At 31.7% G+C, this 25,120-nt stretch overlaps 3 protein-coding genes across 3 annotated transcripts; 1 reads left to right on the plus strand and 2 right to left on the minus strand.

The window, feature by feature from the left end:
* The first annotated feature begins 3,230 nt into the window (after positions 1-3,230).
* Positions 3,231-7,457, plus strand: LOC121216213 (NAC domain containing protein 52). Its single transcript, XM_041091588.1, has 4 exons — positions 3,231-3,652; positions 4,236-4,513; positions 5,046-5,243; positions 6,611-7,457. The coding sequence occupies exons 1-4, from the start codon at positions 3,436-3,438 to the stop codon at positions 7,247-7,249; spliced, it is 1,332 nt and encodes a 443-aa protein (XP_040947522.1). The 5' UTR covers positions 3,231-3,435; the 3' UTR covers positions 7,250-7,457.
* Positions 7,458-7,673: 216 nt separating this feature from the next.
* LOC107904292 (bZIP transcription factor 60) lies at positions 7,674-10,725 on the minus strand. Its single transcript, XM_016830614.2, has 3 exons — positions 9,165-10,725; positions 8,807-9,030; positions 7,674-8,090 (listed from the first exon to the last, which is right to left on the minus strand). Exons 1-3 carry the CDS (start codon positions 9,518-9,520, stop codon positions 7,795-7,797), a joined length of 876 nt encoding a protein of 291 aa, XP_016686103.2. The 5' UTR covers positions 9,521-10,725; the 3' UTR covers positions 7,674-7,794.
* A 4,347-nt stretch (positions 10,726-15,072) lies between these two features.
* On the minus strand, positions 15,073-20,208 carry LOC107943658 (malate dehydrogenase [NADP], chloroplastic). The gene is made up of 14 exons (XM_041091589.1): positions 19,817-20,208; positions 19,645-19,738; positions 18,956-19,042; positions 18,274-18,358; positions 17,805-17,986; positions 17,635-17,705; positions 17,030-17,120; positions 16,849-16,923; positions 16,665-16,766; positions 16,427-16,549; positions 15,900-15,968; positions 15,735-15,803; positions 15,446-15,499; positions 15,073-15,350 (listed from the first exon to the last, which is right to left on the minus strand). The coding sequence occupies exons 1-14, from the start codon at positions 19,975-19,977 to the stop codon at positions 15,297-15,299; spliced, it is 1,317 nt and encodes a 438-aa protein (XP_040947523.1). The 5' UTR covers positions 19,978-20,208; the 3' UTR covers positions 15,073-15,296.
* Between the last annotated feature and the right edge of the window lie 4,912 nt (positions 20,209-25,120).

A 25,120-nucleotide genomic window follows, 5' to 3' on the forward strand; every position in this document is an offset into this window, starting at 1 on the left:
CTCTCCACACCATCTATGGTATGAAACCACCATTGTAGTTTCCTCTAAAACATTATATAACTTTATTGTTATAACTATTGGCTCCATATATGGGGAATTGGACGAGAAGCTATGGCTCAACTGGTTCAGAATATCCTAGAAGTACAAGTTAACAAGGTCAACTATGAGTAGGGTGATCACTACTATCAAAACCAATATGAGTAAGGAGATAATTCATATGGTTAAGGAGGTTACTACCAATATATATGGTTATGATCAAAGCCAATATTATTAGCAATAGCCAGAATCAAAACATCAATGTTATGTTGGTTATAACCAATATGGCCAATCAGGTCGCCAAGGAAATTATAACCAACTACCTCAGTCAGATCATGTAGAAGGAAACCATCAACCGCAATATGAAGAGATCGTACGATAAAATGCTTGAATCATTTGTAAGTTCATGGTGGAAAGAGACTGTTTAGAAATGGTGAATGTAGCACCGGGACACGAGGATTTGACTTCATCAGTAGCCAAGTGAAGGGACCACTTCATAAAAGTAAGAGGGAGAGATATGGGGATAGTCCACAAAGAATACGCATAGCACCAACGGGCTCCCCTCTCCTGCAACAAATGAGGTGTTAAGGAGAGAAATGGACCTATTGAAGGTATCGACGAAGCTAGAAGAAGTTTTGTCAATCCAATATGCAAATAAGTTGCTAACTAGCTCATCTTTCTTTCAAACCGCTGAAGGAGACATACAATGGGACAGAAGATCCAAGGGATCATTTGCATTAATATAACAGTTACATGAGGATTACGGAAGCCTTTGACACCTCAAATGCAAGTTGTTTTCCCTAACGTGCCAAAAGCACACCAGAAGTTGGTACTTAGCGTTCTCAACGAAGTTTATAAGAACTTCTAACGAAACTTGTAGAGGCACACATTTTTTTTTCTTTTAATTTTCCAATTCTAATAAAAAAATTTTAAATAATCTCACCAAAGAAACTTACATCATTCCAATGCAACCAACAAACAAAAATAAAATAGCAATTGAAATCAAAGAAAATTACATCTCTCTTTTAAAAAATTGGAGGACAAATAAAATTTTTGTTTAACTATTTGAAAACTGAAATGTATACAAAATTGTAAATTCCAAAAATAAAGAAGAAAAAAAACTTTTTCATTGAAAGTGAATATAAAAGAGGCATTTGTTTTTAAATTTCAAAACTTTAATTTTCAAAATTTTAAAAACAATTACAGAAAAAACCATAAATGTACACAGAATGCTAATAAACAAATCCTATTAACAATATGGTAAAATATTCAAAACTTGAAAATAATTTTTAATTGGTATTTTAAATAATTTTTTAAATAAAAAAATTAAGTTATCGCTAAAAATCAATTTATCAAAAAGTTGGTCATGACTCTATTGTAGATCTGATCATGGGTTAGGTCATCTGTCCATGCTCGAATGCCCGCCAGAAAAGTGAGAGAGTTTAGGTAAAAATATAGGCCCGAAAAATAGGCTTGGACAAAAAATAATGCTTGTTTTCTGAACGGGTCAAGCCTCGGGTGAATTTTTTGGCCCAGGTTCGACCCAGCCCGAATCGCATGCCTATATTTTTTTTGTATTCTCAATTTGTTGGGAAACATTTATTTTAATATTTTTAGTGTATTTGATGTATGATATTTTTAAATTTGTTTTTATATAAAAATAATAATTTTAAAAAAATTATTACGGTCAAGTCGAGTCAGACTCGAGTTTAACACTTTTAATGAGTCGGGTTTGGATAAATTTTAAACCTATTTTTCGAGTTGGACCAAACCCAAATCTAAAAAGTAGACCTAAAATTCTACAACGACCCGATCCATAATCAAGTCTATGTTGAACAAAAAAAATTAGTGTCAACCATGGAATAATAAATTAAAATATAAATGATATAATTAAAATTAGTGTGGTAATTCAACGGGATAAATTAAGGAAAAATTAGTCCCAATCACCGAAAAATACCCTAAAAATGAATAAATTATAATTTTACCCCGAATAATACCCAATCACTTTTTTTTTATGACCTTTCACCTTTTTATGCCACATTATAACATATTTTATATGAATTAGCACACACAATGTAGGTTAATTTAGGGTGACTTTGGATGGACAGTACATTTACCTTCAATAAAGTTAAAAATAACGGTAGCGATGAAATTAATTATTGTAATTATGAGGTAAAGATTCCATCGCATTAGAACCACCGCCCATTCGAAGGGGCTTTAGAAATCAAAAAGCATTAACTCCTTTAAGAACCATTAACTAAACTACTAAGTTGTCTTTTCCTTTGTTTGTACCTTCTCTTGATCACCCTTGTGGCTTCATAAAGATAAATTTAAGGTAGGTATCCAATTGAGTCGAGTAAAATGACCGATTCCAAACGGAAGTACATAAATTTGAGATCATATATAATTAAAAATTTGTTCAAAGCAAAATAAGATTTTTGTATAATAAACTTAATCTGTAAATTTACTATTTAAAACAACATATTTACCATTTACAGAAAATTTTGAAAAAAAATTAATAAATAATTTTATTTTTAAAAATTATTATGATTTTTTTTATAAATTTTTAAGTGGGACACAAATTGTTATTTAAATTATTTAATTTTTTAAGATCAACTCAACTGAACTAAAAAAAAAGTTAATTTATTTATTCAAATTAATTTAACAAAAAATTTAATAATTCAATTCAATTAACTCAAAATTTAAAATATAATTTTTTAATCGAATCAAGTTTTAATCATCCCTCGTACATACATGCAAGCTTTTTCAAAATAAAATGAATTTTTCAGTGGGAGAATTTTGGTATTAGCCCTGTGTTATGCGTAAATTACTTAAAAAGTTCACCTATTCAAATTTATTCAATTTTAGTCCTTATGTTTTTTAAAATTTTGTTATTAGTCTTGAATTATGCAGAAATTATGAATTTAGTCCTTACATTTTTTGAAATTTAAAATTTCGATTCTAATCAAATAGCGGTCGTTAAATTCATTAACTAAAATGGTTGTAATTTTTTTAAGTATTATGTAAAATCAGCAACCTAATATGATATTACACATTTGATAATATTTTTGCTGCATAAAATTTCAAATTTAAAAAAAATAGAGGACCGAAGAGAAAATTTCACCTTTTTAAAGTCTGTTTCAGTTTTTACCGCAAAACGATAAATAATAAATAGAGCAGTAAATAATAATAAAAAATAATAACAAATTTATCATTTTACTCGTCTCTGCTAAACCCCAAAATGTTGTTTTGAAATTTCTTGCCATCGAAGGTACCTTCTTTCTTCACCATCAATTAAAACCTTTTTTTTTCTTCTTTTTCGATTAATTTATCCATCAACTCTCCCATTTCCTCCCACGAAAATCCTCTATTTTGCATTTTCCCCAAAAAATTATCGGCATGCGTGGTGAAAACTCTTTAGCTATAGTGACAGCACCATCTGCGGCGGCGGAGACGGGAGGTTCAGCGACGGCCTTAGCACCTGGGTTTCGATTCCACCCAACAGATGAAGAGTTGGTTAGCTATTACTTGAAAAGAAAAGTTACAAACAAGCCTGTCAGATTTAACGCTATTGCAGAAGTTGATATTTACAAGCACGAGCCTTGGGACCTTTCAGGTTTTTTTTGGGGGTTTATTTCTTTATTTATTATTTTGTTTGTTTGTTTGTTTAAATAGATTGCAGAAATTTTCTGGAATTTTTGAGGTTTTTTTTGAAGTTTTATTTTTGGTAAAGCTGGGTTTTAAAAGGGTTTCGTTTTTTGGAAGATTTCTTAGTTGAAAATTTTAGAATATAGTGAAACGATTGGGTTTTATTTGCATGTTTGAACATATATATCCATTGGGTAATTCCAGTATCGTTCAAAATTGATTTTAAAAAAATGATTTTGAAAGATTATCTGTTTCAAAATTTAAGAATCTACAACAATAGTGAATTTTCTTGCAGTATCTTTTGAAAGATTAAGTGTAGTAGTTACATGCAGTATCTTTTGCTCTCGCATCACCATCTTCTAAGAAATGAGATTCATGGATATTAAGTTTTCTTGTTCCTCTATGCTATGTAGTCTTTGTGGATTTCTGTTTCTTTTTACTGTTCTTTTTCTCCTCTCATTTCTAATATCTCTCTTATACTGTTTTGCTGGTGGATTTTAGTTCATTTTAAGCTAAGGTACTAAAGTTTCTGTTTGGTGATTTATTTTTAGACAAGTCAAGATTGAAAACCAGAGACCAGGAGTGGTATTTTTTTAGTTTATTGGACAAGAAGTATGGGAATGGAGGAAGAATGAATAGGGCCACAAACCAAGGGTATTGGAAGGCCACGGGGAAGGACCGAGAGGTCCGCCACAATGATCAGCTTATGGGGATGAAAAAGACACTAGTATTCCATAATGGGAGAGCTCCAGATGGGTTGCGAACCAATTGGGTTATGCACGAGTATCGACTTGTTGAAGAAGAATTAGAAAGAATTGGGACATTGCAGGTCTGAGACCATTTAATTTGATCTTGATCTGGATGGTGATCTGTTATCTATGGTTGCGACTTTTGATGCGTTGGTTTATATTAAAATTTTGGATGACATGAAAATATAGAATTTTAGCGTGAAGTGCTTTAAGTATTTTATGCCTAACGAAGAACTACATACTTGAAACACATTTTTCCGTATGGAAAACATATGACATTTGAGGTAGGATGAGATGAATGGTTTGTATATCGGCTGCTTTGGTTTCATCACAATCTGGTTGCTGAGAAAATTTAGGAAATGAATAGTAAATGTGATTCTGGTTGTCATGTATTATGATTTTTATTTGATACAGTAAATAATGTATGTGCACCTTGCTTGAGGTAGGTAGAATTCAAACCTATTCTTTAGATGTGTTAGTATTTTGAAACCTTTAGAAGTCTCACAATTTTCTCTTAATCAAGCTTTACTATTGTATAATTATTGAAACTAATCTTATAAGAATTGTTTCTTTTCCTTTCTATTCTTTTTTCCTCTCCTCTTGGTGTTGAAGGGGTATGTGCTATGTAGAGTATTTCATAAGAATAACATTGGACCACCCAATGGAAACCGATATGCCCCTTTCATTGAGGCAGAATGGGATGATGGTTCAGCAGCTTTAGTTCCAGGAATAGATATTGGGGATGATGGTGTAGCTTCTGAGAAGGCACTGGTTGAAAGCAATGGTGTTCAAAGAAGTGGTTTTGAGCAGGTTAGTCTTTATTTTTTCTTGCTACTACTTTTTCATAATATTGAACTTCAATGCAGGCGCTCATAATTTTCACTGCGATTAACTTCTCTGTAGTTTCTTGCTTGGATGTTCAAGTTGAACTTTAAATTATCAATATAACAGTTTCACTAACATATTCCGTGTGTTCACTGAATTGGATGATATTATGCTTGACTATTCCGTTAGATAAAAGATTCCATGCCTAAGAATTGTCCCATTTATCCTTTTGTCTTGAAAAATTCTTCTACGGTGCTGAATAATATTGTGAGATAGCCTGCTAAGGTCTCACCTACAAGGATACTTTTGTAAAAGCAACTTTAATAATAAACCACAAATTAACATCACTTAACATCTTCAAATTATAGGTTTTATTAGCTTTACTGACAAGCTCATGGAGCGTAAAGTTGTCAAAATTTTGCATCCTTTGCTAGCTAATACAATTTTCTTGTGTTTCAAGAGTAGTAAGTTTTTGGGATTGGCTGTGCTTAAATACTTTTGGTGGATTTTGCTCTCTCATGTTGTTAGAATTGATACCAAATTGATATCATGAGCATTTAGCTCTCAAACTTACGAGGGAATTGGAGTCCACTTAGACCAACTCTGTAAAACTATTTAAGTCAAGGATGTCTATGCTGTTTTACTTTATTATCAAGGTAATGGAATTTTGATTATTTTGAGTAAATTTACAACCAGACTATAGTCTAAAGCTATTCAAGTAGTTTGGTCCCAAATAGCTGGTAAATTTTAACTGTCATGTGCGGTAATCTTGGCATGTTTTTTCACTTTAGAAAGAATCATGTGCGTGCCGTGATGCTGCTGCCTTTTTTCCTGTGCAGAGTGGTGGACACGTAGATAAGACATACTGAACTTCCTAGAGTAATAGAATGATGCTGTGAAGCATCTTGGGAATGAACTATATGATTGGGGTTGTTTAAACCAAACTGATTTTATTCCACATCCCTTCATGTGTCTTGTAGCAGTTTTTCTTTTGTCATTTTCCTTATGTTTGAATAAATAGATAAATGTTGTTTGCTTGTGAATATAGTTTTATTTTCATGGAAGGAGCACACTTCATATTTCAGTTTTGGAAATGGACATAAAATCATCTTTACATCTTATATGCATTAAGATGAAGTTTCATTTGCAATGAAATGTAAAGTTCAAACGCTAGTGGTTCAATTGTCACAGATAGACACTGTATTTGTTTTGTTGCTGTCTCTACCTAAGGCTCCTTCCATCTATATGTTGGATTATAGTAATACAGTTTTATTAATCGATTGTCATGTGCCCTGTCTAATTCTCGAGCCTTGATTGAAGAATTGCTTCTGAAATTTCTTTTACTCTGGCAGGAGATTCAAAATGCAGATGAGGAAGCTCCAGCTAATGATAAAGTTCGGAGGGAGTTACTGAATGAGAGAACATATGACTGTCCTCCATTACCTCCGGGCAAGATTGAGAGACTAGATAATGGCCCTCCTCTATGCTTGGTTAATAGAGAAGCACCCTTGCCTCTAATCCATTACAAGAGAAGACGCCAGAATGATTCAGGACCTAGCCATGCAAATATTTCCGAGAACTCAACAAGAACAACTCAGGATCATTGTTCATCTACAACAACAGCAGGGACAACCACAGCATCACCATCATCGGATACAACAACAGCAGTTTCTGCACTGTTGGAATTTTCTTTAATGGAATCTATAGAACCCAAAAAGAAGAAGCCTCATGTTCCTCCACCAATATATGAAACTGCTAACCTAGATTCAATGGTGCCTCCTGGCTGCATGAAACTTATCACTGACTTGCAGAATGAAATCCGCAAGATTTCTGCAGAGAGGGAGACGTTGAAGCTTGAAATGATGAGTGCTCAAGCTATGATTAACATTCTCCAGTCAAAAGTAGATTTTCTTAGCAAGGAAAATGAGGATCTAAAGAGAAACAACCGTGAACTCAGGGGTGGTTCAGTTGGCTCATGCAGCCATCCTTAGGAGGCCAACCCCAAAGAGGAACTTAAGTACTGGTACTTTTATCTGTTTTTCTTACTGTTCTCCAATGACATTGTATTAGCATTTGGTTTGTTGTTGAACAGTGTTGTAGCTTTGCTGCTTATTTATGCCTTGTTCATCTAGTTGATGTTATAATTCGAAATGTAGGAAATTTTCCTTCTCAACTAATAGAGATGGATGATTCCCTTGATTTTTAGTGATTTCATCTATTTTTGCTAATTAGATTCTATAAAAGTTGGTATATTACATTAAGAATTTTTGAGATGTTCACAAAACAGTGTTCAAACATAAGAATGAATATAATGCCACAAATATGTTAAAGACAGCATACATTCTAGCTTCTTAATCATAAGCAGGTTGAGACTTCAGGGTCCAGCCTAACATTCCATTAGAGACAATGAACAAGTAGGAAACTGCAACAATTAATAACTTAAAATTTGCAAACAAACCAACATAATACAAGTGTTTAACGCAAAAACAAAGAAATTATGAGTGCTTATCTTCTGAGGAGACTACAGCCTACGGGGTCAAGAAACAAAATGTGAACCACCACCACTAGTCATTTTGTATGATAATGAAACCCGTTCATCATCCCCTAACCTAAAATGGAATTGGAATTCCAGAAACATAAAATCTTTCATCTTTGTCTTTGATGCCTTGCATCTCCTAGTCTTCGCAAAAGACTGTCCCACCAAGTTACTATGAGCCACTCTTTCGGGACCTCTTTTTTCCTCGTTTTCCAGAAGAGACTTGGGCAACCTTGGCAGGGTGAACAGGCACATGATGCCCAGGAACCAAAGCAGGGAACCCAACAGCAGGGATTCTGCATAGCAACAAAAGATAAAACCATCATTATAACCAACCATTACAATAACCAAAAAGATAAAAAAAGCATTGAGCTTCTTCGAGGCCAGCAAGCAAATTAAGCCGGGCAAGATAACTAAAGCCATCCTGCTGAAATCTCCACTTATCCATTAACTTTGTTGTGGAAAGGGTAAAGATTCTTAAAGCTAACAACAAAACAAATTGTGTACATTTCTCATTCACTATGCTAGTACTCCTTTTCATTTCGTTCATTGGTTTGTAACAAACACAATTGTATTGAACCACATCTACACTTAGACAAAGAAACAAGATGAACCCTTATCAAGCAGCGGCTGACACAAGCAAGGATCAACATTTCCAAACACCATTATGATTCGAACTAGAACTAAAAGTCGAAAAAGATACATGGAGAAGCCGTAAACCAGCACTTATTCGGCAAAAGAGAATACTGTTTTTCGTTAATTTCACCTTGTTGATTTGTAATACAGACATTATGTGTACTGAAACAAATCTATACTAAAGAAAAACCCTAATCAAGCTTCAGCTGATGCAGGCACGGATGAAACATTTCGAAACCTGATTATGAGTTCAAACTAGAAGAACTAAAAGTCGATCGCAATCAGAAAGATAGTAACAAAACACTAATTTCTTCTGATTGTAGTATAAAATATAAGACAATGCAATGAATTAAGAGTTTATGGAATCGTATCGTACCCAACAAGAGCACAGCAGACTCCTGCTTGGCCGAGGAAGCATCAAATGCACAACGCTGGTTCAAAGTAAAACGAAGAGCTTGATTCTCCGCAATGGACCATTGAAGCAAACAGTTCAGTCTCCTACATTCCCCTTCTAAATACCTACTCTTCATCTCCAGATCCTTAACATACATCTTCTTCCTCTCCCTTGATCTCACAGCTGCATCTCTATTTCTCAATTTCCTAAAAAATTATCAGATCAATCAGTTGCCCTAAAACCGCAATAGTATCTTAGGAAATGCCAGAAACCATATCAAGATATTCAGAATAGAAAAGGGGAAAAAGAAAAAGAGACACTGGGAATTGCCCATTTATACCTTCTCTGTTTCTTATCAATGGGATCATCATTATCAACGTTGAAAAGGGTCTGGTTTTGTTTGTCAAAAGCAGTATCATCGATGACCTCATCGCCGCAGCCACTAGGAGATGAATCAACCAATAAATCCGCCAAAAACTCATTGGGGATAGGTTGAGTCTCAACCTTGTCATCAAAACGATCGTCCTCCATTAAAAGCTTCTCGATCTCACCAATGGAGGATGTCCAAATCGGTTTTTCATCGGGAGAGTGGGTGGAGATTGGTGGAGTTACCGATTCTGATTCATTTTGTAAGATATTTCCAAGATTGGGACAGTCAAACTCAAACAACAGGCTTTCCCAATTGGTTTCCTCCATGATTACCCAAAGAATAAGGCAAACAAAGTTGCAATTTTATCAAATATTTACAAGCAGAGGAAGAAGAAAAGAGAAATCATGTACAATTTACAAAGGTGCTTGAATTTTATTCGAATTGAATGAATTAAAAGAGAAAACTCAGGCAGGCAGGCAGGCAGGCTTCCAAGAAATTCTGTTTCCTTGGATACTAAGGGACGTCTAATTACATCCACTTTTTAACTTATTTATTGATTTATTATGGGGGTTTTTTACAAAAATAATATAAAAAATAAAAAATTATCAAAATGTTATAACTTTTTTTATTTACCAAAATATGTTTTTTTTATTTACCAAAATATATAAAAAAACAAAAAAAAATAGAAAAAAAAATCTGGACTGATTTGATTACTCCCTGGTGGAGGGAACACTGTTGGCGGCACCAAACAAGGGAACCCTGTTGGCGACACCAAACAAGGGTTCCCTGTTGGCTGCACCCCGTTTTTAGTATTTTTTTATTTTGGTAAATAAAAAAATATATATAATATTTTGGTATTTTTTTAATATTTTATTATTTTTGTAATGCTTTATTATGGGTTTTATAAAAAAATAATATAAAAAAATAAAAAATTACCAAAATATTATAACTTTTTTTATTTATCAAAATATATATAAATTTTTTTATTTACCAAAATATATCAAAAAAATAAAAAACAAAAAAAGAGAAAAAAACACACTAAATTTATAAATTAATTTTACATTAAATACACTAAATAATACGAGTAAATGGCAGGGATAATGATTTTTTTACACTAAATTAATTTTAAAAACACACTAAATTAATAAATTTAAAACATTATGTAAAATTATAAAATTAGAAATGAAGATATTTTTAAAGTAATAAAATGCGGAGAAAAAAATACGAACAAATGGCCGAAGTAAGAGTTTTTTACTAACTTTTTTTTCAACTTGCAGGCATCGCAATGGCTTCATTGATTAGCAGCAAAAGCCACATATTTGATCGGTTAATAACGCGGTATGAGTTATTATTTATTAATCACGGGTTCTATTTATTTAAAAAGGATAGACGTACAAAGAAATAATGTTATCGTAAAATTTTTTCTGTAATTTAACACTATCAGGACTCGTACCGAGTTTTAAGGGGCCGTGTGAGTGTTTTGAAGAATACTCCGCATTTTATTACTTTAAAAATATCTTCATTTCTAATTTTATAATTTTACATAATGTTTTAAATTTATTAATTTAGTGTGTTTTTAAAATTAATTTAGTGTAAAAAACTATTATCCCTGCCATTTACTCGTATTATTTAGTGTATTTAGTGTAAAATTAATTTATAATTTTAGTGTGTGTTTTTTCGGTTTTTTTTTTGATATATTTTGGTAAATAAATTTTTTTATATATTTTGGTAAATAAAAAAAAGTTATAATATTTTGGTAATTTTTTATTTTTTATTGAGTTTTATAAAAAATAAAAAAATACCAAAATATTATATATATTTTTTATTTACCAAAATAAAAAAAATACTAAAAACGGGTGGTGCCGCCAACAGGGAACCCTTGTTTGGTGCCGCCAACAGTGTTCCCTCCACCAGGGAGTAGTCAAATCAGTCCAGTTTTTTTTCTGGTTTTTTTTTGTTTTTTGTTTTTTTATATATTTTGGTAAATAAAAAAATTATATATATTTTGGTAAATAAAAAAAAGTTATAACATTTTGGTAATTTTTTATTTTTTATATTATTTTTGTAAAAAACCCTTTATTATGCATTTTATAGAATAAAGTTTATATTTGAGGATATTTGTGTCTTTTTATAAAATCCGTGCTTACAATATATGATTAAGCAAACCTGATCATGGGTGAGGTTATTCTTCCAGGCCCACCCGAAAATTAGAAGTGTTTGAATAAAAATATAAGCTAAAAAAATGAGTTTGGACAAAAAATAAAACTTGTTTTCTAAATGAATTCGGTAGGATTTTTTTTGTCTAAGCGCAGCCCGAATCAGCTGTTTATGTGTTATTTTGCTACCATTTTGTTATTATGGTAGTATAGGTGAAATTATTGTTTATAATACTTTAATCTTTATTTGATGAAATTATTGAAATAAAACATTATTACCAAGAAATTTTAAATAAACAAATTTTTTAAGTTTTTTATTTGCAAATATTAACGTTGTGGAAATTTATAAATATTAATAATGTATCAGTATAATTGTATAATTGTAAATTATATTCTTAGAGGTAATTATGTCATGTTCTTAGTATGTAAATTAGTTATAATTATATCACACTCTGAATAAATTTTTCAAGTAGTATATTTCAATTAATATAAAGTTGCATAAGAAATCATTTTACACAAGTAAATTAAAAATAAATTAAGACTACATAAATATTCAAGGATGAATGGGCTCGATTGAAAATTTCTTGCGTTAACGTTAATTTTTGTAAATTCACGATGGAGTTTTTTTTTTTTTTTGAGACTTACTTTGGACTTAGGAGGTGAAAGTGAAAATGGGAGAATAGAGGTTACTGATATATTGGCACCCCTATTAAGTTTGAGAGCATGTGGCAAAAGAAGTAATTTTTTAGCAAACCAGGTTAGATATGTTATTCCACGTATGTTATTCCCAATTAGCTGTTAAAAAAAATTGTTCATCCCAACATTTTTTGTTTTGGAGGTTTTAGTCTAACAAGCTATTGCAAATCTCCATTTATCAAACACTACGATTAGAGGATTTGACAACCTAACCTTTCATTTGTGCCCAAATCAACTAAAAATACCTAAAACTCTGTTTACCAAACACCCCCTTTAATATTCATCAAAATATTAATGTTTTTCTTTTTTTTTTTTAATATTACTTTGACAGGTATGGGTGTCGAGGTTTGTAAGATTATTATCTTTCATAAAATCCATGCTTACAATATATGAATAAGTAATCTTGATCATGAATTAGGCTACTCGTCCAGGCTTATTCAAAAATTGAGAGTATTAGGGCAAAAATATAGGTATAAAAAATGGGCTTAGACAAAAAAAATAATGCCCATTTTATAAATGGATCGAGCTTTTAGCAGGATTTTTTGGCCTGAGCTGGGCCCAGCCTGAATCAACTGTTTCAGTGTTGTTTTGCTACCATTTCATTATTATATTACTTTTATTTTATTATCATTGTTTGGATATTGTATAACTATTATTTTATTGTTAATTTAGCTACTATTTTAGAGGCATTTGCTTACTAAGTTGTAACTATTTTAGTATTATTTAAGTATAAAGACTTTTTTAATGTATTTTCGATTTGACGGGAAATATTTATTTTAATGTTTGTAGTGTATTTGATGTATTAATTTTTTAAAATTTGTTTATATATAAAAAAATTTAATATGGGTGGGTTGGGTCGAGCTCAGGTTTACCATTTTTTTTTAATATGAGTCAAACTCAAGTAAAAATTTAGACCTATTTTTCAGGCTGGGTTGAGCGTAAACCTGAAAAACTGACCTACTTTTTTTAATCGACCCAACCCATGATCAAACCTATTCGTAAGCTTTTAACCTTTCATAAAATCCGTGCTTACAATATAAGAATAAGTATCAAAGTACGATTAAAAATGGGTTAGGCTCCCAACCATTCAAATCAATGTCTTTGACATAAGTAAAAGTTTTCCTTTCGTTTAGTAAAATGGGGATGGAAAGCGTGAGCATTAGGGGTGACTAATGGGTTAGAGATAAGGCTTTACAACTACCATTGTCTAATAGAGGGGTTTTGTCTCATGATGCTAGTGCGAGTAGTGTTTATGTTGGAAGGAGGAAGAGGAGGAAAAAATTTTAAAGACAGATTTTTGTGAATGAAGAAAGAAAAATTTTAGAGAGAGGAATTTTGAAACTCATTTTTACAATGGATTTCTTACTCTTCTTCTTTTTTGCTTGGAATTTAGCTACAACATACTCTATTTAAATAGTGCTCCAGTCTTATCTAGAAATCTTATCTAGATCTACGACTCTATCCTTATCCATATATATATATAAGATAAACTACATACACACCAAATAAGGATAGAGTTGTAGATGTAGATAAGATTTCTAGATAAGGCTTGAGCAATATTTTATGTTGTAACTAAATTCCAAGTAAAAAATTTTCATAGTAAAAAAGAATTTCAAAATTCCTCGTAATATTTAGAGTTGAACCCTTCTTCACTTTGTTGACACTTTGGAGAGAACTTTGTAAAATCTCTTGAGCTTCTTTTGTCGTGGTAGCATTAGTTGCTTTTACAAACATAGATTCATCCAAACATTGACGGATAAGGGTGAGAACTTGTTGATTTTTCTTCCTTCTCATGTTGTGACAATGATGCCTAATTTTGGGAGCTTCATAACCATTTTGAATGATCTTCCAAACATCTTGTGAGCCAAGTAGAGCAAACATACTCCACCTATTTATACTGCTCAAGTCTTATTTAAATCTACAACTCTATCATTATTCATATCTATAAGATAAGATAAGATTACACCAACCCATAACACGTGAACACATGTAACATAATCATTATCCATATTTATAAGATAAGATAAGATCATACTAACCAATAACATGTGAACACATGTAACAGTTTGATGAGGTAAACACAAAAACAGTGTTGTGAACCACGTTATTACCTAGTGAGTTGCCAGATGCATCGATTTGAGGGTATGCATCAACATGGATTCAGTCAACCAAGAATGTTTACTCTTGGCTTTTACTGAGGTATGTTGCCTATGGATCACACAATTTTCTTTGGTGCACTATTTGAAAGATGTGTTTGGACTATGAGATATTGCCTACTACTGCTAGAATTGCAATGACCCTTTTGTACAATGGTCCGAATTGTAAGAGGTGTGGTGCAACATGAGAAACAATTCTCCACGCAATTAAGGATTTTCCTTTGTCCCGAGTATTGCTGCGTTTGGGGGTTCTCAATAGGGTACTACTAGTGGGTGACAACGACCATTACACTTACATGATATATTCGAATAATCATTATAATTAGTTGATCTTATTAAATTGAATATAATTGAAATATTGACAAAGAGTTCGTGTTTAATGTTAGACGAGAAATAACCTAATAAATATGAAGTACTAGAGTAATTATTGTGGAATACTTTCTTAGACTAACATATCATATAAAATATTTTTATTTTAATTTCTGTTACTTGTTTAGAGAATTATTTTCTCGAGTATTATTGATAATTTTTTATAATAATTAATATATTTTAAAATTTTAGCCGATTGAGTCTTAGCTTAGTTGGCATTGATATTATTGTTAGTATAAAAGGACGTGAGTTTTAGTACGCTGAAGCATATTATTCTCCTATTTAAGGGTTGGAGAGAGGTTATAAACATATATGCTACATTAACAAAATTAATAGATGTTAATTTTTTCCTCTATTTTAGATGATTTAACAAACAACCCCTATGTATATATATATATATGGGTTAATAAAGAGCCGGGAGGATATAGAACAAAGATGATGAAAGACAAAAGGAACCAAGATACTGGGCAATCAAGCAAATAGAAGATCAAAGGTACATCATACAGAATAGTACTTTCATTTACTTAATTTTCAGTCCAAAATCTCAACCAAATGGGAAAACATTGGATGTTATTTGTTATTATCTTAATTTACCACCTGCAATCCCTACTCATACACTCAAACAATTTAGTATACATATATGGTCATTTTCATTTTTATTCTTTTTTTTGCCCAAAGGCTGATTTTGAGGGACAAATAATTGGAAGAAAAAGCTGAACCTCATTTTACATTTCTCCAGGAAGCATTGTATCCTCAGGTAGATCACAGAAACCAATACCCTGTAAACACCAACCACCCGATTTTAAATCATTGATATGCTAACCATTTCATCAATCAAAATGAACTATGTCGACTGATGTTATCAGAAATTTACCTCCCCTGTAAGGTGAGCCACACATCTCTTCTCCGCTAGCAATTCCGCTTCCGACTGCAAATCAGTTGGTGTAAGAATGTCAGAAAATCAGCCGAGGGTGTAGACAAGTAGTGTCCTTATTTCATAATGTCAAACAAGAGTTTTTGGTTTGCACTTTTAGGTCCACAAAATTTGTAATCAAAACAAAAGGCATATTGAGCCCAAAGCTTAGCTTGGGCAGACCCTGGAACCCTTCCCTTATCTCCGAGCTACAGTCTCCTTTGTACCAAAAGGACACAGGCATATATACCTTTTTAATTCGCTTGAGCAGATAGTCATCGAAGATCACGTCCTTTACAAGTTCATAATCACCATCTCCCTACAAGATGACATTTAAAAGACTGCCTTAAATCCGATAACAGTGAACAAAAAGGATTTCAGGAAAGATTAAAAAAACAATTCTTTGATTTCATACTTTTGATCGGCATGGCATGCTGAAGACAATATCCTCCACTATACCATATGGATTGCCATTGGTATAAACCTACATTTGGATTGTAAAAAGTGAGATCGCAAATGCAAATGGAACATCTAAAACTCAAGGTGAAATAATGTTCAAAGTTAGCTAACTGCTATGGTATTTTTATGCTAGCCATGGTATGCTTTTTGATAAGGAAAATCATATAGAGAAGCTCAATCAAACACCTCGAAAGAAACTAATGGCTCAGATCAAAATTTTCTCACTGCATGTGTGTACATGTGTTAGGAATTATATGTAAATGTGCATTTCAATGTGTTTTGCAGTATTTTCTCCTTCACGTTGGGTATTAGACTCAATATGGTAAGGGTTAAAGGAAACGGATCTCGAATATACAACTAGTTTCAAAAGATTATCTCTTCATGGGAAGTTGGACAATAAATTACTTCTCTGTAAAGGTAAAGATGGTTTCATAAAGGCAAAAATATACATGTGATAAACGCATTTTATGCATATGAACTTACTCCAGAAGAAAACCAATCACCCTTGGGTGTCGGAGTTATTAGAGACCTGATGGCATCAACGATAGACACAGCAGTAGATGCGGCTGAAGATCTTCCCCATTTCTTAATTAAAACACCGCCTCTCTGCAAATCAATTTTTCACATGATAACCAATCAAATTAAGGTGCAAATAGTTCATTAAATACTTGTTCAACATGCTATTTCGGGAATTTAGTAATAATTTTTCCCCATATTTTACCTTTTGGACCTTTTCAGTAAACTCCTCTTCTAACCATTTGTGATCCTTGATGACCTCTTTGACAGGTAGGCCCTTGATTCTAGCATTTAGGAAGTCTGGAACCTAGTCAAGATCAAATGCGGACTATCTTATGTCAACATCTTCAAAACCTAGTTCATGCATTTTCCAAAACAACGTTTACTACCTGAGTTGTTGAGTGATTTCCCCAGATGGTCATGTTTGACACTTGATCGTAGAAGACACCTGCTTTTAGGGCAAGCTGCAGAAGCAACTGCTTTTAGTAAAACTGAACATTTTATTATTATATTTGCAGGTGAAAATTACTAACTACTACAGAAAAAGGTATTAATCGAGCAAGCATATACCTGGCATTTCGCTCTATTTTCATCCAACATAGTCAATGCATGGAAATTCTTTGCAGGTATATTTGGAGCATTTTTCATACAAATTAAGGCACTGCATCAGAAAGAAAATAATGAATTAGTTGTATTAAAGGAGCCTAAACTAGTTAGGAAACAAGCATGATAAATTTATATTACTTAGACTCAAGTGTATGAGTGCTGAACACTTGTATGTTCAAAATTTTCAAGATTTCCATGTAGATGAAAAGCTCCGGGAGGATCATGTCACCATAAATATGTCCAGATATGCCACAGACATGAGTGTCAGACTTAGTTTCTTCAAGAAAAATAAAAAGTCGGATCAACATAGCAATTAACAACAAAAAGATGATGTGTATAATTTTAATAATGACAACAGCAACTACAACTATGTTGATCCAACTCTTCATTTTGCTTGAAGTACTCGTGTCCAATACATAATTCGACATGGGCGTGGAATATGACCTTTCAAGGATCCTCCAAATACATGGAAAAACTCAAAAAAATAAACATGTGCTGCACACATACTAGTATCCGACACTTGCACCAAAATCTAAGTAGCATAGAGCTACGATGGCAAGGATCCTTACTTGGTATTGCAGGGATTGCCCACTACTATCACCTTGACATTAGGAGACGCAGAAGCATTGAGAGCTTTTCCCTACAATGTTAGAACCAAGATCATGATAGCAGCTTGATTTTAACATGTCATAAGTCAAACACACAGAAATACATATAAGGGACTAAAAAATGAAAACACCTGCTCAGCAAATATCTGCCCATTGATGTCCAACAAATCAGCTCGTTCCATTCCAGGCCCTCGTGGCTTTGCCCCAATCAGAAGAGCCCATTCAGCATCTTGGAACACTTCATATGGATTTATTCCAATACTAACCTCTCTTAATAAAGGAAACAAGGAATCTTCAAGTTCCATGGCCACTCCTACATGCATTTGGACATTAATTTGAAAAGAGTTGCAGCATAATCCAAAAAATAGCATATATATCTTCCTTAAAAAGAGTTTTGACACTTTTCTCCAAATTAGGAGGTTACTTCAAGTCTTCAGTTTTCAACAATCTATGTTCCAACAATATCTTGGATGCGTATAGAGTTTATTGTCCTAGATACACATGCTTCTCTTTCTCAAGAAAAAGGAAACAATTTTCTTTTTCTGGAAATTACATCTAATTAGCTCAATATTTGTCATAAGAATAACTGAAGAACCATACCTTCGAGAGCCTGTATTGACCTTTCCGATCCCAATAGTTTCAGAGCGACAGGCTGATTTGGTCCAAAGACTTCACCAGATGCAATCTGGAAAAAGCAAAACAACTCAGCAACTAAGTTACAACCGAAAAAAATGTCCCTGAAACATGAATGCAGTACTGTAGTTTAACTCCTGTAAAGAAAAGATAGTTTCACTATAAAAGACACATTTTAAGCAACATGCTATCAGCCTATTGGGCATCAAAATCAATAATTATTATCAAAGCATCTTTCTGACACAGTGGAAAGCAATGAGAAAGGTGGAAATTGACGGAACAGAAAATTATCACTATAATTACAATTGAATAACGCACTAAAAACGGTAACTATAATGTCATTCGCTGTTAAGATTCCATTATCTGCACTTCCTATTAAAGGAAAATACAATCCACCCATACAGCCAGATTGAACCAAGCCTGCATATGGTAAGTTCATATTACCTCATATGCTACTCAACTTCACTGATGCATACAGTCTTTCATTCGTAAGAACCTTTTATTTAGTATAGTCAGATAGAAGGGCATTTAGCTTATTAACGGGTTAAGCAACCATGTATGATGATAAAGTCAGAGAAAAGACACAAATATACAATTAAGAGATTCACTGAACATAGATGGGATTTAAACTTGTATCAAAGTTACTTACTTTGAAAAGAAGATGGTTAGATATCATCCCAGCAGCACCAGAAACAGCTATATTAATTAGTTTCTTCCATGATTTTGTCTCCTCTTCCTGTCAACAATTAAAACAATGATAGACTGATACCACTATGATTTAAATAGTTAAAAAAATGTGCAACCATAAAAGATGACAAATTGTGAATAGTAGAAAAAATAAGGTGACTGAACATTGGACTGCAAAACTAAAGAGCAAGTAACCTTACTGATATGATTGATTCAACCACTAATCTTTTTCATTACAACCGGTTATTAGAACCTAGTTCCAAAATTATTGAGGTTATTAAGTATAGAAGCAGTGAAGATGATATATATATATGAAACTGTTTACTAAGTCTTTGTTCAAGTTTTACCTTTTCCCAACTTACTTTCATTTGTTTGCCTCAAATATTGGTATAAAGAAAAATTATAATTAATAAACATATGATTAAAATTCTACATGCAAGGAAAAATTATGCAATATCTTGATTTTATTTTTCCACATTTTTTTCCTTTTTTCCTTCTAATATACACTTTTTTTCTTAATAAAGCAGCAAAAAGCAAACACCAAAACTACTTAATACTATTGAACTGACATAATTTTCAGTGGTGATAGCACCAAGTTTGGATATAAAACATATTATTATAATAATAATAAAATAAAAGACAAAAACATACAGCTTGGAGATCATAAGTGAGGCAGAAGACACCATAGCATTCACTCTTCCCCTTGAGATCCTGAGCTTGTACAGGTATTGGCGTTTGAACTTGACTGAGAAGCAAAAACAAGCAAAACCCATCAAATTTATAAAGCAAGAAAAGGCATAAAAAGAGTTGAAATAAAGCTTACTCTGATGCAACAGAGCATGAGATGGTAGGATTCCTGGTTGTGGGTAGGGGTCGAAAGGAACGACGAAAATGATGAGAGAAACGAGAAGAAGATGAAGATGAGAGCGAGAGCTGTGAAGAGTGATTTTTGGTACAGGAAGTCGATAACTCTGCCACCGCCATTTACAGCAGAGACTTTCTTTGGTTCAGTATAATTCAAGAGAAACGTTGGCAAAGAGAAAAAGGCAGAGAGAGCCAGTGGCATAGGAGGGAGAGAAGGGGAATAGAGGGGGGTGAATGGATGGATTTGAAATGTTAGTATGAGGCCATGCCATTGACACTTGTCATCAAAAGTCATCTAGAAATCTCAACTCCTAATCTATCTTTTCTGTTGGATTTTTGGTATTCCCTGTTAGGGTCAGCCATTCAAGTCAAATTGAATAAAAGTCGAGTTGATAGAATTTTATTTTATTATTTTAATTTAATTTAATTATTTTTAATAAAATAAAATAAAATTTAAATCGAATTAAATAGAATTAAATTAAACTTATGAAATTAATATTTTGTAATTAATTTTATATTAGAGTAAATAAATTTGAAAATATATATATTTAAAAACTTTTTCAAACCAAAATAAGAAAAAAAAATATATACTGTGATAAACTCGAATCATTAATTAATTTATTTAGCTCTCAAAATTATTATTTAGAATATTTTTAAAATTTTAAATTTCTTTATATATTTTTTAGAATATATTTTTTTAATTTTTTAATAAATTTTTAAAAAATATAAATTTGTAATTTTTATAAATATTTTGAAATTTTTTTATAATTTTTGCTGAGAGAGAGATTAATTTGCTTATTCACGAAATTGAAAGGGAGTAAAGAGGTATTTACACTAATTTGTTATTCGAATTATTCGAGTTATTCAAATTGTAAAATTCAACTAAATTCAAGTTGACTCGAAAAATCGAATAACTCGATTCGATTAACTCGAAATTTGATTTTTTATTTTATTTTTTTGAATCGAACCGAGTTTTACTTACCTCTAAGCTAGACATTCTATACTTGCAAACCGGGACCATGCCTCTCTTTCTTTTTATATCCAATAGATGTGTGAAAATTTTTATTTAATAAATATACTTATAGAAAATCATATAAAAAAGTTATATTTTAATTGAAATGATAAAATTAGATGTGTTAAATACACCATTGTAAAATACTTGTTACTTTATATATAAAAGGTTAAACTATACAAATGATCACTCAACTATAAAAAATTTAAAATTTTAATATAAAGAAAAAACAATAAATTTAGAATTTCAGTAACAGGATAAACAAGTACAATTTGTCAATTTTTGTGTATTATTTTAGTCTGTATTATTTTTTCACTTTAATCTTTAATTTTTTTTACCCCAAACAATATTTTAAAAAAATATTTTTTGAGTGATGAAAATGAAAGCAACTAAAAGCTGACTAACCAAAATGAAAGTGTAACCAAAATTAGGTGACCAAATTGCAAAATTTTGTCTTGCTCACTATAGGATCTGATCATATCTACTCTTTTTAAGACAATACTTAGACAACACACTCAAACCCACGTCCTCTTGCATTGACAACAATGACAGTACCAATCGAACTAAGACGCAATCGACTGCTATTATATTATTAACAATTGCATAGAATACACAATTTTTTTTAATTAAAAAAACCTTAATTTAGTGAAAATGAATACAAAATATTCCAGCAGCCAAAATCCAAAAGAATAATGGGATGTATTTGAAATTTGGGGGGCATTTATTCTCTTCCATGATGTATGATGTTAGGGGCTTTTTTTGAGAGTATTAGGATTCTTAAAGTTGTGAGAAAATATCAATGTGAAGATAAGAAATGAGTGGGTAAGAAAACATACCAACATCCTTGTTTGATGCAAAACTCCAAACCCTTTGAAATTTATATGTCAAAATCCCCCCTATTCCACCAACACAAGAAACTTGCATTTGTCAATGGGCCTTCACCATCACTTTTGTTTTCTTACTTCTTATTTTCTCTCTCTCCAGAACATTCGAACGAACCAAGTGAAATTTTTTTGAATTAGTTGAGTTGACGAGTCTTATTTCATTATCCTAACTCAATTTAAAATTCTTTTGAATCGAGTCGAATCGAGTTAAATTGATCGAGTTAAATTAAAATATTATTACAGTATAACTAATTTTATGTTAAAGCACGTATATTTAAAACATTTTTCAAAGCAAAATAAGAAATTTAAAAATAAGTTAAACGCACCGCACCTAATCACTCATCCAAACCCACCCTTAAGCAAACTCGTAAATTATAAGTTTAAGTAAGATCCATAGCGTTTTAGAATGTTTCATGAATTGGTCAATGATGATTAGTTAAACAAAGCCCAAGTTTTCAATTAATGAATGGCTTGGGTCAATAGTGCAGGTATTAGTTACCGGCTAGTGTACATAGGTTGCTACAAAAGCACCCGCTTGTGGCTAATCAAGCTATTCATTTGCCCCAACAAACCTTTGCTAGCCTTAGCCTTCACTATCCTATACACCAACACGCCCAACTTTAGTCCCCCTAATCCTTAGTAACCCACTTTTGGCTTTCGGTTCCCAACATAAAAATGCCCACTCTACCTCGTCACTAGAGTAAAGTCGCATCGATGTCGGGTATACAATTAATTTTTGGGTTTAGAATAGGTTCAATTTTTTTAAGATTAGGATCAAGTCTAGGCACGATGATAGAGTATCAGATCGAAGTTGGACGAGCAAAAATTTGACCCACCCCACCCTTTTGTCGTCACTAGCGACACACCCTTTTGGGAATTCTAGAGTTGTCGTCCATCATGTATCAAATGGGTATATTAGGCTCATTTATGTATTAAGTACAATTATATGTGTTATCTAGTCTTTAAACTATCCCTTATAATTTATCCAACCCAATAACTAGTTTCCTATTCTCAAAATATTTTTATTTAATTAATTAAAATAAATTTAATTAATTCACCCATTATTATTAAATGTAATTATTAATTTAGTGTAAATATATTTTATATTTACTTTCTTATATAATTTCAATTTGTACATTATTTAATAGTTTTATGTATTATTTCGAATTTTTTATTTTTATTATTTTTAAAACCTTATTTTATTCTCTCAATTAATTTTCACTAATCCTCATTTAGTTAACATATAAAATTGTGTATAACACATGACATTAAAAATTAATATATATATAAAGATTTTAAGGTAGTGATTCCATATATTAATTTATATATAAGAGTGTATGTATTTATTAAAAACTTAGTATATATAAAGATTTTAAGGAAATCATTTAACATGTTAATTTATATATAAGGGTGTGTAGAGGTGTCTATGGGTCGGGTCGAGCTGGCTCTAAGTATGATATGAACTTGAAATTTCGCTCAAACTCGTTCATATTTGTAAAAGACTAATCCAAGTCCATTTTAAGCCCGCCAATATTAATTTTTTTAAAATATTTTATTTTAATATTTAATAATTTTATATATTTTTTATTTATTAAAAAAATTTATATAGTCATCTTAACATTATTTTAATGTTTATATTAGAGTAGTTTTATATATTTAATACATGTTTATTTTTTTAATATGTTCTAAATTACATCGGCCCGGGCTTGAGCCCGACCTATATTTTAAACGAACCTATTTTTTTTGTCTAGACTCATTCTTTGAGTCTAATAGTTTAACTCAATCTCTCTCAAATTTCGAATTAGCCTTCAGATCTGAACAAATAACTTAACCCATAAACAGATGTGTATATATATTAGTTTATGTACAGATATGGGTGAGAATGAGTGGCGAATAAGTACAATAGATTTGTGGAATATATAAGGGATTGTGTATGCAAATGGCACGCAGGGGCTGATTCAAATCTTTTCGAATGGGCGGCAGATGAGAAATTTAATACTAGTAGGTCATCAAAGTGTGCATTGGAAAGGGACATCCATGTCTTATTACCAGACATATAAATCATGCTTTCCAATATATATATCTCATTATTTGTCCCCTTTCCACGACCGGCCACTTAAGCTTTTAAGTACAAACACATTTATATACACCACGCTCACATATATGAAAGTACTTCTGTATGCAATTGTAGTATAATGAGTTTTTGGTCTTCCAATTTTGTAAAAAAAGTGATTTAATTCATTTGTTTTTTTCGTCTTTTTTAGTTCTTAAACTCGTATTTTTTTGTCAAATTACTCCCAAATAGATGAAAAAAATTGACTTTGCTGATGTGGTATGCACGTGGATTGCTATGTGGATGATATGTCATTATTTAATTAATTTTAAATATTTTATAATGTTTAAAATAATTTTAACGATTTTTATTTTTATTTTTCATGACAAAAATATTCACTTCGACAACCCTTACACATTCCACATTTTTCGCGCAAATATCTTTCAAAATGCTTAGAGCTCCTTTTCGATTAACCACATTCTCAATTATAATCTTCCTGACCGTGTCTTGGTGTACGTGCACTGGGGCTACGAATCAACACAAATACAAACAATAATCTAACGGTGTATTGCAAGTGTGACAGATCAGTTGTAATATTTATAATGTTACAATTCAACACTTAAGTATTCCAATGATTGAACCCAAGAGAATTCGGGGATAAAGTGATTCCTAAGCGATAAGCGTGCAAATAAGAAATCTAGCTAACTACTAGCTAAACACTATATTACGTCAATTCATAATCAATGGTAAATTACACTAATCGACTATTTAACACTAAGAATGACTAAATTGTAAAATAGTCAAAATTAAGTAATTAATAATCCAATAGAAAAAAGCAATTGGTTGACTTCCATGTTGCTGATTAGACTTTGGATTAGAGATCTAAAAGGCTTAAAGTTCTAATTGACTCAATTTTACCTCTCGGTCATCATTTTACCAAATTAGACGATTTAATTCGATCGAATTAATCGAAATTTATATATATATTTTGTTAAAACAAGTATAAAGCATATCAAAATAAATAAATTGATAATGTTCATTTGACCGAATTATTCAAATTAACCGAATTAAAACTACATATAACTTGTATTAGTGATTATTAAATTTGGTTAATTACCTGATTTCATACCGAATTAATCGATAACCGAACTTTCAAAAAATCATTAACCAACATCCAACTGAATTAGATCGATTCGATTGGTTAATTCGGTTTTAACTGAAATTTGAACATCCCTACTTAGAACTGCCCATAGTCCCTCGTCAACTCATAAATAGGAGGATAATGCGCTTCAGCGCACTCGAACCCATGTTCTC

Source organism: Gossypium hirsutum, chromosome D04 (assembly GCF_007990345.1).
Source record: "Gossypium hirsutum isolate 1008001.06 chromosome D04, Gossypium_hirsutum_v2.1, whole genome shotgun sequence".
Lineage (NCBI taxonomy): Eukaryota > Viridiplantae > Streptophyta > Magnoliopsida > Malvales > Malvaceae > Gossypium > Gossypium hirsutum.